Raw genomic sequence first — 13984 nt, 5'->3', positions numbered from 1 at the left:
GAATTGTCTGTGAGAGAAGACTTTTTTACAGAGTCTATAAGATACTGTGAATAAAGATCAGTGATCTTCTTCTTTAAGAAGTTATTACTCATGCAGAGAAGATATGATACTTATAATTAGAAGATATTAGCAATTATCAAATTCTTTAAGATTTAATAATATTATCTTCAGAGTAGTAAGTATTCAGTGTAAGTTCTCACTGATTATATAAATCTATGTTATTTTTTGACAATAAAGAGCTTGACAGAATGTCAAGTCAGATGAGTGAAGCTGCTTTCAGAGTATAATTTCTATATTTAATACTGTTCAGATTAGCTTAATTCTACTGATACACTGTCTAGACAGTCTGATTATAATATTATTAATATAGAGAAGAATTCTATAAAAGAATCTCTGCTATCACTGCAGAAGAAGCTGACTGCAGAGAGTTAAGATTCTCTGAAGCTTGAAAATAGTGCTGATAAAGCAGCTGTATAACTTAGTATAGAAGATAAAAGAAAATTCAGATCTCTGTAAAGAACTGATACTGAAAATCATGAGCTTCTCATATTATATCTTATAACTATTGAATTAATAAAGAATGAAATAATCTATAATCTTTCAATCTGACTACTTTTAAAATTTATTAATAAGTTACAGAAGAGAGATATCTCTACTACAGCTTAAATTCAGAAGTTGAAGAAGAAAGAATTCAGTTTAAACTTGAAAGAGACAGACTCTGAGCAGAATAGTACTGTTAAGAAATCAAGTCACTGATAACTAGAAGAATATGAACTTCTACTGCTGAATAGTTCAGTCTTCATCTCTTATAGTAGAGTAATATATTAGAAGTTATTAAGAATTTATTATAATAATTTTCATACAGAGCACTTCAGATTAGAGAAGACTGAGAAGCTTCTAAAATATAAATATATTTAAGACAAGCTTCAGACAGATGTTAAAGAGTATATTAAAACTTATAATATCTATTAAAGAATAAAGATCTTATAGTATAAGTAATACAGTGAGTTGATATCACTGTCTATTTTAAAGAGCTTATAACAAAATCTATTGATAAATTTCATAGTTGATCTGCTGAAGTTGATAAGAGTTAAAGAATATAACTCAATTTTAATTATTATTAATCACTTTATAAAGATGATTAGATATATTTCTATTTATAAAAAGATTAAAGTCTCTGAATTGACTGATCTATTTTTAGATATTATTATTCATAATCACAGTACTCTGAAATTATTAATAACAGATTAAGAATTTCTCTTTATTAGTAAATACTGATTGACTTTTTACTATTATCTTATAATAAAATATCTTCTCAGTACTGTATTTCATCTACAGACAGATAACTAGACTGAATATCAGAATCAGATACTAGAACAGTATCTTTAAGCATTCTATTTATATTATCAGAATGATTAATCTAAACATCTTCTGACTACTGAATTCATATATAATAATATAAAGAATGTAATCTTAAAGATATCTTCTTTCTATACTTATTATAAATATAATTCTTCATTACTCAGTAATATTATAAATAATATTTTAAAGAAAGAGATAGATAGTCAGAATATTAAATAGATACAGAGAACAGAGTATCTCTTAGTATTAGAAGTAAAAGTGAGATTAAAACTTTTAAATAAAATTTATAAGAAGATGATAAAAAGTATTCACTGTATTCAGAAGTAGTAGATGAAATACTATAATTAAAAACATCTTTCAATAAAGTTCTTAATAGAGAATTAAGTACTACTTTCAGCAAAGAATATCAAGATAATAAGACTGTGTAAAAAGCTCAGTGAGTGATAACTAGAATCTTTCTCAGTAATAAGAGTAGTAAGTAAATAGATATATAAGTTGAAATTACTTACAGAATTGAAATCAATTTATTCTGTTTTTTATATTTTCTATTTAAAACTTTATAAGTAATATCTCAGAGTGAAGCTACTCTGACTGAATAATATTAAGATTAAGAATAATACTGAATATCTTATGAAGAAAATATTAAATAAGTGAATATATTATAGTAAGCTTCAATATCTTATAAAATAAGAAGATTATTCATTATCAGAGAATTTATAAGAACTGTTTAAGTATTTGAAAAATGCTGAGAAAGAGATTACAAGCTATAAGATAGCTAGTAGAGACTGTCTTATTATATATTAGAGATATTGAGTAAGAAATACTACTTAAAACTTCTTATTTTTCTTAAAAAGTTTTTTTAGAGATAATCTTACAGTGATAAGTCAGTATTTTATAAGCTCTGTAACACTCTTCTTCTATTTTCTCTTAAAGAGTTTTTTAAAAGTTTAATAAGACTATATAAGTGTAAAATTCCTGAAGCAGTTAATAAGAAAAGAAAGAAATATTTAAAATTAATAAAGATTAATATTATTAATCTACAGATCACTGCTATTTTAATAGAGCTGCAGCTCACTGAAAAAGTAAAAAGAGAGATCAGAGTCTACTTATTAATAATTATATTCTCATTAAACTCATTCTTTACTGTTGAAGTCTTCAGCACTGATATCTTTATCTACTGAGAAGTTAGCACTGCAGTACTGCAGAGAAGTATGCTGTAGAAGAGTATAAGAGATACTTAAAGTATTAACTTACTAATTTATAAAGTATCTCAGTTATCTGCTTTAATTGAAGTGAGATTCTCTTTAATTAGTGATTAATTTTTATAGCACTTTTAACAGTAGTACTGACTAATCTCTTCTTAAGATCAGTTATTCTGAGATGTTTTTTCATCTCAGAGACTTATACTTTCATCTTCTTTTATAGATAAGTAAGAGAAATCTTCTCAGTCTTGATAAAATTTATCAATGCTTGAAGCTCTGAGACTCTTACTCTGTACTACTTAAGTATCTAAGCTTCTTATCAGAGCTGATATGATATCTTCTTATAGAGTAGATAATACTTACAGAGAGATAGAAGTCATTATTACAGATATAATAAAAATAACAGAAATAAGAGAAGAAGTGAATGTATAAAATTTCTCTCTTCTTCAACTACTTAGTACAGTGCAGATAAGTGATAATACTGATCAAAGACTATATTAGAGTCTCTTTATAAAGAGAAGACAAAGAAATCACAGAACTCTGCAGACTTAACTCAGTAGTATTCTGAGCAGAGCTTAGATATGTTATGAAAGAAGAACTATGAATTAAGCTTCTTAAAGCTACTGTTTCTGAAATCAAGCTCTTCTTAGAGTTCTCTCTGAATGATTACACAGAGTCATATATCACTGTGTTAATTGAGAAAGAGAGCAGCATTGCAACAGCAGTGAGAGAGATAGAGAACAGACTAAACATAGATAAACTGATCAGCAGAAGAGATAACATCTCACTGCAAGATATAACTACTACTGCTACAGCTGTAAGAGATGTAGAAGAGAAAGAAAATATAATAATAAAAGTAGTACTTCTGCAGCTTATTAACACTGCTGTCTTCATCTTTAACCTGACTTTCTTAACAGTCACAGAGACTGCAGCTGCATTATAAAGATATTTATTATTTACTAGAAAATATCAGAATAAGCTCTTTATTATTCTTCAAGAATAATACTCTCATACACTCACTGTTATAATTGAGAAAGAGAAAAGAAAAATGTTTTATAGAGAAGAGAATCTTTTTAAAAAATTCTGTCACTACTGTTAACTTTATCTTTAAAATATATTACTTTTACAGAGAATTTTATATATAGAATGAAATATAATAAGAGATCTGTAAGTCACTTATTAACTATGTTTTTCATATTTCAAATTAATATATAAGAAACTCACTTATTACATGTTTAATTTGAATAAAGATGAGAAAAGAAAGATCTACACAGTTAGCAGAAAAACTCATCTATTTCTTTGTATAGTATATATACTATTAATCAGTTAACAACTGTTACTATATAACAAAGATAATTTCTAATTCAGTAATCTTAAGAGTATCAGAACTATGTCTTTAAAGAGAAGAGTATTATTACATCTCTAATCATATCAAGACTCTGCTGTGATTTCATATAGCTTATTACTTTTATATGAATGATTTCATTCATTCTGCAGACTATCTGAACTGGTTTTCAATCACTTTATAACATTATTCAGATATATTATAGAAAGATCTGATTAATAAATATAAGAATCTCACTTCTATACAAGATCAGCAGATTACTCTTTCTTGATAATAAGATGCTGCTAAGATATCACTCCAGCTATTCTCACTTATAAAATGAAAGAAGAGTATTCACTCATTATCTATATAGAATAGCTAGATACTGGCTTCTTATTAAAGAGATCAGTGATTTGTTTTTCTTCTACTGAAATATATACAAAGAGTTACTGTGTGTCTCATACAATCTTCTTAGTATACTAAGTATCATATCTGTGATATTCTCACAATAACCCTGTAGCCTACAAGCTCACTATTCAAGCAAGATAGTCAAGCCCACTCATACAGCTTCTCAAACAACTACCCCTATGTGATGCCGCTGACTAGCCACCGCTTCGGTTCCGCCACGTTACAATGATATTGAGATTTTAACTCTTTGTATTGAAAATGAGACTCTGTACAAGAAGAATGCAGCTCTGAAGATTAAATTCAGAACTATTACAAGCCTTCTTCAGATCACTCAAACTGTTCTTGAGAATGACATATGAGTCAGTGAGACAGGGCAGAGTGAGATGTTTTTTGTTTTTTTTCTTGCTTAGTTAGATGATGCTTTTACACTGAAAAATGAATCTTTATATATTTTTACAGTTCTATCTCTTCTATTATTATTAATAATAAGCTGTAAAATCAATCTTGCAGAGTCTTCTGTTTTGAGCTTAGCTCTGCAACATCTTTGCACACAGAGGCTCGTGTGCATTAAGATATTTTATAACTAGCAGGAGTAGACCGTTGACCACCGGCTTTTTTTTCGAGTCACCGTCTGAACCAAGCGTATGGAGTCAGGAGCGGAGGAGATCCAATGGATGGACGTAATGGAAGCTGATTGGAAACAGCAAGGATTTAATTCCTTCCAAAGTAAAAAAAAAAAAAAAAAAGAAGGTTTATGGCAGGCAGATTGACAGTCTCTTATATAAAGTATCCGAGCCCCCTTCGGAAGGCTGGGTAGATTTCGGCACACCTGTACTGCCGAAGTAACTTAAACCTTGTTCCTGGAGGACATCTCCAAGCCAGGCTGGTATGGAAAAGTCCTCCCGGCGCCAAAGAAACGATGGCCGACTACACCATGGCAACCGGATATTAATAGAGATTATTAAGCTTATATTTATTTGTACAGCTTTGGTTTGTTTACTTTCAGCAGTGATATTCAATGTTTCCCAGTACCAATCAAGGGTTTGTAATTGTGAAAGCGAATATCCCATTCGTTTCACCCTCTGGTTATTTGTCAGCCCTAATTCTCTCAAATAATGAGTATTCCGTATATTTCATCCCGTCCAAGGCAAGCGACTGCTGGCAGCAGATTAATAACAACACCTAGCGAGCTAAGTAAATATAAATCAATCATTATTGTTATTGTTATTAGGCTGGTTTGCATCAATTTTTGATATTCATATAACGTAAGACAAATGCGGAAACTTGTAGTTTGCATATAAACGCCAATAAGGGGTATTGTAAGGAGATACATGAAAGAAAACGAAGGAAAAACAAAAGAGAAGAGAGGGGAAAAAAGAAAAAGATGAATGAACGTAAGGAAACGAACTTAGTAGTGGCCTTGCCCTGGTATGATAGGAAGCAGGTAATCTGCGGACAACACGTAACAAGTAGTGCTGAAAGAAAAGAGAGTAAAGTAGGACCCTGGCGAGGAAGAAATGTATGGTATAGTGAGAAAAAGAAATAATGAAGAAGAAAAGGATGGTCGAGCGGTAGGGGGTTACATGTAACAACTGCCACGCCGTGATTCATACTCAAAGGTCAAACCACGGAGTTTCCGCTTATTGATTCAGCATGGCTATGAAGCGTTAGCTCTAAGCTTAGCCTTAATCTCATCGGCATGTACGGTAGAGTTTTGTTGATTCTGGTGTGGAAGCTGTGCCATCCACGTTGGGGGAGAGATCCCAGTTTGCTCATGAATAGTTGAGAAAAGGGGTGGAAGACTTTGCATGAGGTTCCGGATTGGAGCCGTTGAATCCTGAGATGAATCTCCAGAAGAACCTTTCAGGGGTATTAGTTGTTGTACTAGCACAAAAAATACAAGTTGTGTGAGAGGGTAGGGGATAAACTAACCGGTGTTCCAGACTGTAATCTTGGGTTCAAGGCCCTTGATAGCTTCTCCATTCGCTCTGGCAAGTGCTTCATAGGTGTTGTTCTGGATCATGAGATACTGCAAGAAGCCCTGTGGTCCGCCAAATACTTCCGCCATAGCACCGTAAGCCTTTGCCATCTCAGCAATACCTTCAGCTTCCCTTTTCTTCGCAATAAATGCAGCTTCGGCCTCTTTTGTCTTCGCTAAAAAGGCGGCTTCTGCGTGCTTGGAGGTGCGGTAGTCTGGAGAGAGTCCACCGGTTAGTTGGGCAACCCCAGGCTCAGATGAAGCTAGTACTCACAGTGTGCATCAGCGTCCATTTTCTGTTTATACATAACAGCGTCGGAGTCTTTCATTTTAGTGTAGAGGTCTGCGTCAGCGTTTTGTTCAGCCGCCTCCCTTGCGATCTTGCTCTTAGTAACATCGAGTGCCCGGAGTCGTTCCAATTCCGTTTCTGCACGTTTGGTTTCGACCTGCTTCTGCAATTCGGCATCCTTCATTTCCGCTTGACGTTGGGCGGATATCTTCGCAAGCCGGATGCCCATGTCCAGCTCCGTTTGCCGATTTGTAAGCTGAGCATCTGCCTGTGCCTTCTCGCTTCGACGTTTGGTTTCTAGAACTGCGGTTTCTGCGTCGATTTTGGATATTTCTTGCTTTGTTTTGCCTCGTTTTTCGGCTTCACCAATTTCACCTCTCATTCGAGCCTCTGCGACGTCGATTTTGGCTTGATTCAGTGCACCTTCGTGCGCTTTTCGGCTAAGCTAAATTGCCAGAGGGTCAGCACTTAGTGAAGAGTATCCCAAGTAGAATTATACACTTACCAAGGTGAAATATTCACTTCCAGGAGTATCTTGAAGTTCTTTAACGTTGGCGTTGTAGCTATGGCCATCGAAGTAAGTATCATAGACATTGTTCCATGGAAGCACAACGGCACTCACATCCTGAGACCAAATTGATCCAGCTCGTTTTGGACATTTTCAATGACATGCTGCTTGAAGACGTGTCGCTCTTTGAAAATTTCCTCCATTGTCATCCCAGAGACAATCACGCGAGTCTCGCCCTCGATGATGCCCTTGACGATATCTTGAACATGGTTCCCTCTGGTGGCCGTTTTGGTGGCTTTTACCCCATCAGCTTCTCCTGATAGGAGAAGAGCATACTTCTTGAGAGCCTCAATATTATTATCAGGGCCGATTGTGAAGACGGCTGGGAGGGCAAACTGAAGCTTTTCGATTGTCATAGCCTGGAGATTCATGGAGAAATCGAATGGAGAAATTGAAATCCGGGTGCACTAGAAGTCGAGCTGTGTTAGGCTCCTCGGTTTTCATTTGGCAAGCAGCCTGCTCCTTAGACATTTCTACGAAAGGTGGAGATATCAATACGCTTTAGCTACTCACTTTGTGCCATGGCATCACAAACGCCGTTTTCTTAATAACCACATCACTAATGCCGCCTCCCGTGAGAACGAGATACTCGTTCGGCTCTGAGACGTGGTACCTAAAAGAAAAATTCGAGTTAATCGGCATGAAGAATGAGTAGAAATCGTACTGAAATAACCAGAATACAAGCATACCACATTGTCAATCTTGGAATATTCTTTATCACTCGATGGATATTGTACTATCAAATAGCATGGAGCTCGGGATGCCAGTATCAAAATCAGGATAAAGTGAAGTAGGTGTAATTCAAATAGAATGCAGCATTCGAAACGGGGGCCAGGCTGATATATATAGCAAATACGAGAAGCTCTTCACTATGAAGGTCATAGTTATCATAACGACATTGAAGGAAGATCAGCCTTCTCTGCATCCAGATTGAGAACGGAACCTTGAGGAGCTCGGCAGCACCAGCCTTGTCCCCACGGGGTTGACTACGGCAGGACTCAGGAGCGGAGCATCACAATTGACCAATCAGGGAAGTCCCGCAGCAACATGCAACATGCACTGCACTCACTAGCACCGCGTTAGTCAAACTCTGGTGGGGATCTCGACACCGCGGCCAAGCAAGGGTTTTGGTTGGATACATCGAGGCAGATTTTAAGCCGCATCAGAGTTGAGATATCTCGAAATGAGTTCAATAGATCCATGGATCACGAAGAATCGATACAACCTAATGTATTATCATAGCGCACTATCCACCCCTTTTATGCTAAGGCTGAGTTCCGCAAGATGTCATGAACACCTTTGAACTTTCACCACGAGTGATGCCCGTCAAAGTTCCCTGGCACACAATATCAGCCACTGGGGGCACAATCACCAGTCCCTCAGGGGACTCAGTTGAGAGGCTAATACTCCGTATAAGGGCAAGCAATGCAGCTAGCAATCAATGTGTGAAGATGAAATCCCCTCAATATGACCCCCAATCAGTGATTGTTTGAGTCAGGCTTGCTCTGATGCTTCTGGAAAGGCGAGCCGATTAATCCACATGAAAGCCACTGGGCCCAAAACGGCAATATGTCGTGTTTTCTGAAGCCGCGGAGCTGTTTTGGTTGGTTCCCCTAACTAGTAGTATGCTGGATTATTTCGCTAATTTGCCATGAGTAATTGGGCGGACAAGAGGGCAAGTCGTTGCCGAACCCGAGGGGAGTGAGGCGGAGCCCCCAGGGCTTGGCAGGAGGAGAATCCCGTGACGTCTGGAAGTCTGTAAAGGGCGGAGACTAAACCCGAAGTAGTCTAGGGTCAGCATGGGGCTGAATTGACTCCGCCTCCCATTCTGTAGGCTACCTACTGGGGCAAAAGAGCTCAATCACCACCAGCGCACTGCTGGTAGAAGGGCCGGCTACCACAGAGCACTACTCCTCTCAGGGACTCCTCTCAGGGACTCCTCTCAGTGGCTCCTCTGAGCGGCCTTTTTTTCTGGACTCACTTCTAGGGCTCACTCCAAGGGCACACTCCTAGGGTGTCTCTTGGCACTGTTAATGTCCGGGATATTGTTGGGATTTTTATTCTTAAGTCCATCCTGGGATTGAACCCATGCATGTTGACCACAGCGGGGCTCACGCTAACCGGGCTCATAACCTGTAGGCTACTGGGTCAAAAGAGCTCCATCACCACCAGCGCACTGCTGGTAGAAGGGCCGATCAACCCGGGACCCCCAACACATTCGACCGCAAGACAGCCCTGGGAGTTTTCCCCACCTTAAACTTGCCTTAGACTTCTTAATTAGAACGACCCTCTGCGAGGGATTCACACGTGTTGCGACCTCATGGGCGGGGTGGTCAGGACAGATAAAGAGAAATTGAAATCTTAACCGCTACCTAAACCCAGTTTCGTATTTTGTTTTTGAAGCAAATCATGCCAACACCAAACACAGCCCCAGAAGTATGTACTGTACTGTACATACATACATAGACTCACCATATTTGAATTTTAATTATTCGACGTCCAAGTTAAGTTGATAGTGACTTCTGTCGAGCAACGAGACATTTTCCATCGACGAGCAGGGACTCGGGCCACAAGCTACAGGCATCTATCCCGTTGGCGAATCAACTTTGCCATAGTCACCCCGCATCGAGGAAGCATCGTATCTGGGTTCGTTGATTCACTCAGCTATCTTTCAAAGAATTAGAGCTTGTTTCGCACTCAGCTGAAATAGCTCGCTGCAGAGCAACAGTTGAATATCAAATCCCTCTGCGGGCTAAAAAGAACTGAAAACGAGAACGCGATTAATTCGATTGCGCCCTTCATTATCATCATCGTCATGGATTCAAACCCTTTTGACAACCGCCTGGACGACCCGGCTCCTGCATATGAGGAATCACTCCCCTCTGTAGTTTACAACAAGGACACAGTCAAAGACATCCCCAGCTCATCGCAGTCTCGACTACCTCTGTCAACTCAACTCGCTGACACCCGGACCCAACGAGTCGACGCCATTCTCACAAAATACGTCGAACCCCTCTTACTCTCGCAAGGTGCCTCAGGACTCTACAAAACAACGTTTGTCCTTGTGCCTTCATCCGTCTCCAGCCTGCAAGATGCAGTCAGCAACGCCTACACGACGCCCGAAGAACCTCAAATCGTCGGCTTCCCGTCCAACGAAGTCGTCAAGCTGATCCGGCTCCAGGGCGAAGAGAACGCCATGGAATTCTGGCGGCAGCCAGCCGTTGTTGCGGAGCTGGACTCTGCTCTGAAAGCAAAACTTGCTGCAAGTGGCCATCGACTGTATCAACCCTCATCCAGCGGCGAAATGACCAGTGATGTTGTCGATGCAGCGAGTTCTCCAGCACCCGCCCCGGAACCCGCCGCGAAGACGATAGCAACAACAAAAAAGTCGTTTTGGGGGCGTACGAAAGACTTGTATGCCTCCAAGGGGCAAGATTTGAGAGATGTCGTCATTGTCGACCGGAAACTTGGTTGGCGGGCGTCTGGAGAGCATGATGCAAACGCACCTGGGAAGATACCTACGGGCCTGGTTGACGTATCTATTGTGTGGAAGGAGGTGTGCTTACGAATTGCAAACGAGATGGGCCTGTATGAAAGTAAAAAAGGGCCTGCGCTTTGTATGACAGTTGAAGTCGGATCCTAGTTGCGGATTTTATGATTGAATGAAACGAATAAACAAAAAGAATCCCAAGTTTAAATGTACCAAATAGTTCTTCCCGGCTGCAATACGTGTCCCAATCTATGTATATATATATAAGGGACATTTGTAACCTCAAGTCGAGGAATTTATTTAGCCTCGGCTGAAGAAGAAATATTTTCAAAGAAATAACCAGGCCTCAGCCAAGCTCACCACATCAATATAAGACTTTGTCACGGATCCTGATTATGAACACATTGCCAGACTCAGGAATATAATGGTCTCACAACAAAGGAGCAAGATCTATTGTAGCAAAGCTTGGGTAGGCATAAAACCCGAAACACGGATACTTCCAGTATCTGCTGGCAATTCAACACACAGCAATCGGCGAATGTGTGCTAATTGTAAACATTTCGCTCAGAGCTTGTTAAGAATAGCACTCCTGGCAATCTGGAGTAGAATGGGAAAATTAAATTCAGCGATACGTATTTTCGAAGAAGGAATTGGAAAGAACCATAACAACCGAAGGGATAAGTTGAAGGAAAATACTTACAATGCTCCTAAACCTTTTCCCATAGACATACATCGGGATCGTCATCACACTAAACGCAAAATTAAGCACAGTAATCCAAGTGAAAACCTCCCTTGGTCCCTGAGCCGAGTACCACCCATTGACAAACATGCTGGCAATAAAAATAAACACAGCCTTGGAAAAATTGATCGTGACAAATGCCTGGTTAGCATCTTTCGGATGGCAGTCAAGCACGTATGTGAAACTGGCCGAGGTGGCGAAGGGGATGGATAGGGAGTGCAGAGCCATGAAAGTAAGCGGGACAGCTAGAGGGGCGCCTCGGTCAATGCTCAGCCCATACCCTATAAATCCTACCGTGGAGAATATCGTCGCGGGAATCATTAGCAGAAGGCGGAACTCGGGTTCGTAGATACCCTTATTTCGCCGTGCCATGAAACACACGAGCCAGTCGGCAGTGGCACCGGCAAGCGGGGTCCCGATAAGAGCGACGCCAAGCAGAGGGAGGTTTGTCAGGCCTATTTGGGAGGGTGTGAGGCCATATTGAGGGCCTGAGAATATATTTGTGGATAGAATGGCGAATACCACGAGCCATGTCAGGAAGCTGCCGTGGATGAACGTGCTGAAGACGACTGCTGGGAACATGATCAAAGATAGTGGCTTCGCTGCTAGCACCCAGAAACTTTTATTCGATATCCGGCCATTAAATACTTTCAATTCCTGGCTATATGGTTTCTTGGAAGCGTTTTTGCCGCCGTGAGCAGTATTGAGCTTTTCGTCAACCTGTCCAGGTTTATGCAGCAAGTCGGCAGTTTCAGGAACTAGGAAAAATATTGCGGGCAGAAGTATGCATAATACTAATGCTACGATGCCGAAGGGAGTTAACAAGCCGAGATTCTGAATAATATATCCAGCCACAACTTGGCTGAAGGTGGTGTTCAGCATTTGTCCCAGCTTGTACCAACTGCCAACAGCCTGACTGCCATCTCACCTAAGTATGATACCGGAGACAATCGCTATACTCCAGATGGCGAGCTTCTCGCCTCGTTCGTGAACAAAGAATATATCAGATACAGTGGATGTTACCAAGGTTTCTAAAGGGGCAGCTGATATGCCCTGAACGATTCGCATGATCCACAGCGATTGGAAGGACTTTAAGCAAATATCAACATAAGCCTCCACAATCTTGACGAGAATGTGGGAAAACTCACCTTCGCAAAGTAACCCCATATGCACGTTACTAGTAATACCCCCGTTGATATAATGAATACCGGACGTTTGCCCCAGACGGTTGCTGCCGCTGCGGTGAAGAAGGTACCTCCTCCAGTGGACAGGATCAGAACGCCAACTAGAAATGTCGAAACTTGATCCAGTGATACTTTATATCTTTCAGAAGCGACGACCAAACCAGGGGCAACTATAGGCCCAACCCTAAAATTCCATTGCCAAAAAACACATCAGTAAATTCAAGATCGCCAAAGTTAAGCTGGCGTTGACAAGGAGGGCGCTCACGAGACGGCAACTCCAGACGCCAGGGCCAACGTCCACATAAGGAGGTTTTTCTTAACATCCGACCTAGCAGACAAATAAGCCCAAAGGCTCCCGCCGCAAAGATGAAGTACCAAAATTTACCAGTTGTATGGCTCATTAATGTTGTCACTTGGTTGAGGCACAAGAACAACACCTCGCTTCGTCTTCAGATTTAGGTTCTGTGAGTCAGATTCTAACGATTGCATTAGCACTACTTTTCACATTCTGTTGAGAATTCAATACCTACCCTCAGTGTTCCTTTTATCCAAGAGAGATGTCCCTGGAACGTCTGCCAGCTTATTGTCATCTAACACCCCCCATGCCATCTTAACTTTCTCTATAGTGGTTGTCCTGTTCCTTTCTCATGTAAGGATAAACCACTGGAGAATCAAGAAACTCAACGAAAAACAATGAATGAATATGAATGATAGCACGAACAATAGGCGTAGAATAAAATATATAAATACTAGATAAATTCAGCACCTATCAGCGATGTTATCGAGTAAAGATGATTAAAAGCATCATTATCAAGACAAGAACCAGCTATGCGGGCCAATATCTGAGGCGTCTGGGTTAGTATAGATGTTTACTCCCTCAACAGGTGGGCCCAACCACGCCTATCAGATTTTCCGCAACTGGCATTTCCAAGAGGGCGAAAAAAGGAGAGATGTAACGGTATGCACTTAAGTCAAGCTCGTCAGGTTGGCTAACCGGTTAGACTGTAGATTTTTGTCCGTGGGTTTTATTTTTTTGAGCCTTGGACGTCAGACAAACTGGGGTAGAGTACAATATGAGGAAGCATGATTCCGCAAACAGCGTCTGAATCTCGAATTTTGAGCAATCTTTGCCGGTTCATTGTGCGCCAGTCAGTATGCCACAAGACCCAATCAAACAATGGATCACTTGTGCGCGATCGGCTTTCCTGGATGCCCAACAAACTGGTTCATTATTCGGAGTTTTGAAATGCCACTTCCAGGGTTGTACATTCCTTGTCACCCCAACTGGAGTTTTCTAGAGGTGTTTTGTCTCCCGGTGCTGTCCCCATCTGATGCAGTCCTCCACGAACACGTAACTGACTGAAGGAAACCATAGAAGATAGCTTGATACCAGCGCGTTTTCGTAGCAAAGACTTAAATGGCGATAGAAATGGGGCCATC

At 39.9% G+C, this 13984-nt stretch overlaps 3 protein-coding genes across 3 annotated transcripts; 1 reads left to right on the top strand and 2 right to left on the bottom strand.

The window, feature by feature from the left end:
• Positions 1-5249: 5249 nt before the first annotated feature.
• On the bottom strand, positions 5250-8956 carry BDBG_08143 (flotillin). Its single transcript, XM_002621474.2, has 7 exons — positions 7821-8956; positions 7645-7744; positions 7186-7538; positions 7069-7126; positions 6549-7008; positions 6229-6489; positions 5250-6156 (listed from the first exon to the last, which is right to left on the bottom strand). The coding sequence occupies exons 1-7, from the start codon at positions 7823-7825 to the stop codon at positions 5954-5956; spliced, it is 1440 nt and encodes a 479-aa protein (XP_002621520.1). The 5' UTR covers positions 7826-8956; the 3' UTR covers positions 5250-5953.
• Positions 8957-9619: 663 nt separating this feature from the next.
• Positions 9620-10857, top strand: BDBG_08142 (uncharacterized protein). Its single transcript, XM_031723423.1, has 2 exons — positions 9620-9777; positions 9852-10857. Exon 2 carries the CDS (start codon positions 9947-9949, stop codon positions 10772-10774), a length of 828 nt encoding a protein of 275 aa, XP_031580576.1. The 5' UTR covers positions 9620-9777; positions 9852-9946; the 3' UTR covers positions 10775-10857.
• BDBG_08141 (uncharacterized protein) lies at positions 10741-13234 on the bottom strand. The gene is made up of 7 exons (XM_002621472.2): positions 13075-13234; positions 12930-13020; positions 12810-12872; positions 12509-12728; positions 12289-12449; positions 11322-12222; positions 10741-11218 (listed from the first exon to the last, which is right to left on the bottom strand). Exons 1-7 carry the CDS (start codon positions 13151-13153, stop codon positions 11186-11188), a joined length of 1548 nt encoding a protein of 515 aa, XP_002621518.2. The 5' UTR covers positions 13154-13234; the 3' UTR covers positions 10741-11185.
• Positions 13235-13984: the final 750 nt, after the last annotated feature.

The sequence above is a fragment of the Blastomyces gilchristii genome (assembly GCF_000003855.2).
Source record: "Blastomyces gilchristii SLH14081 genomic scaffold supercont1.22, whole genome shotgun sequence".
NCBI lineage: Eukaryota > Fungi > Ascomycota > Eurotiomycetes > Onygenales > Ajellomycetaceae > Blastomyces > Blastomyces gilchristii.
This window is presented reverse-complemented; position numbering and strand designations above follow the sequence as displayed.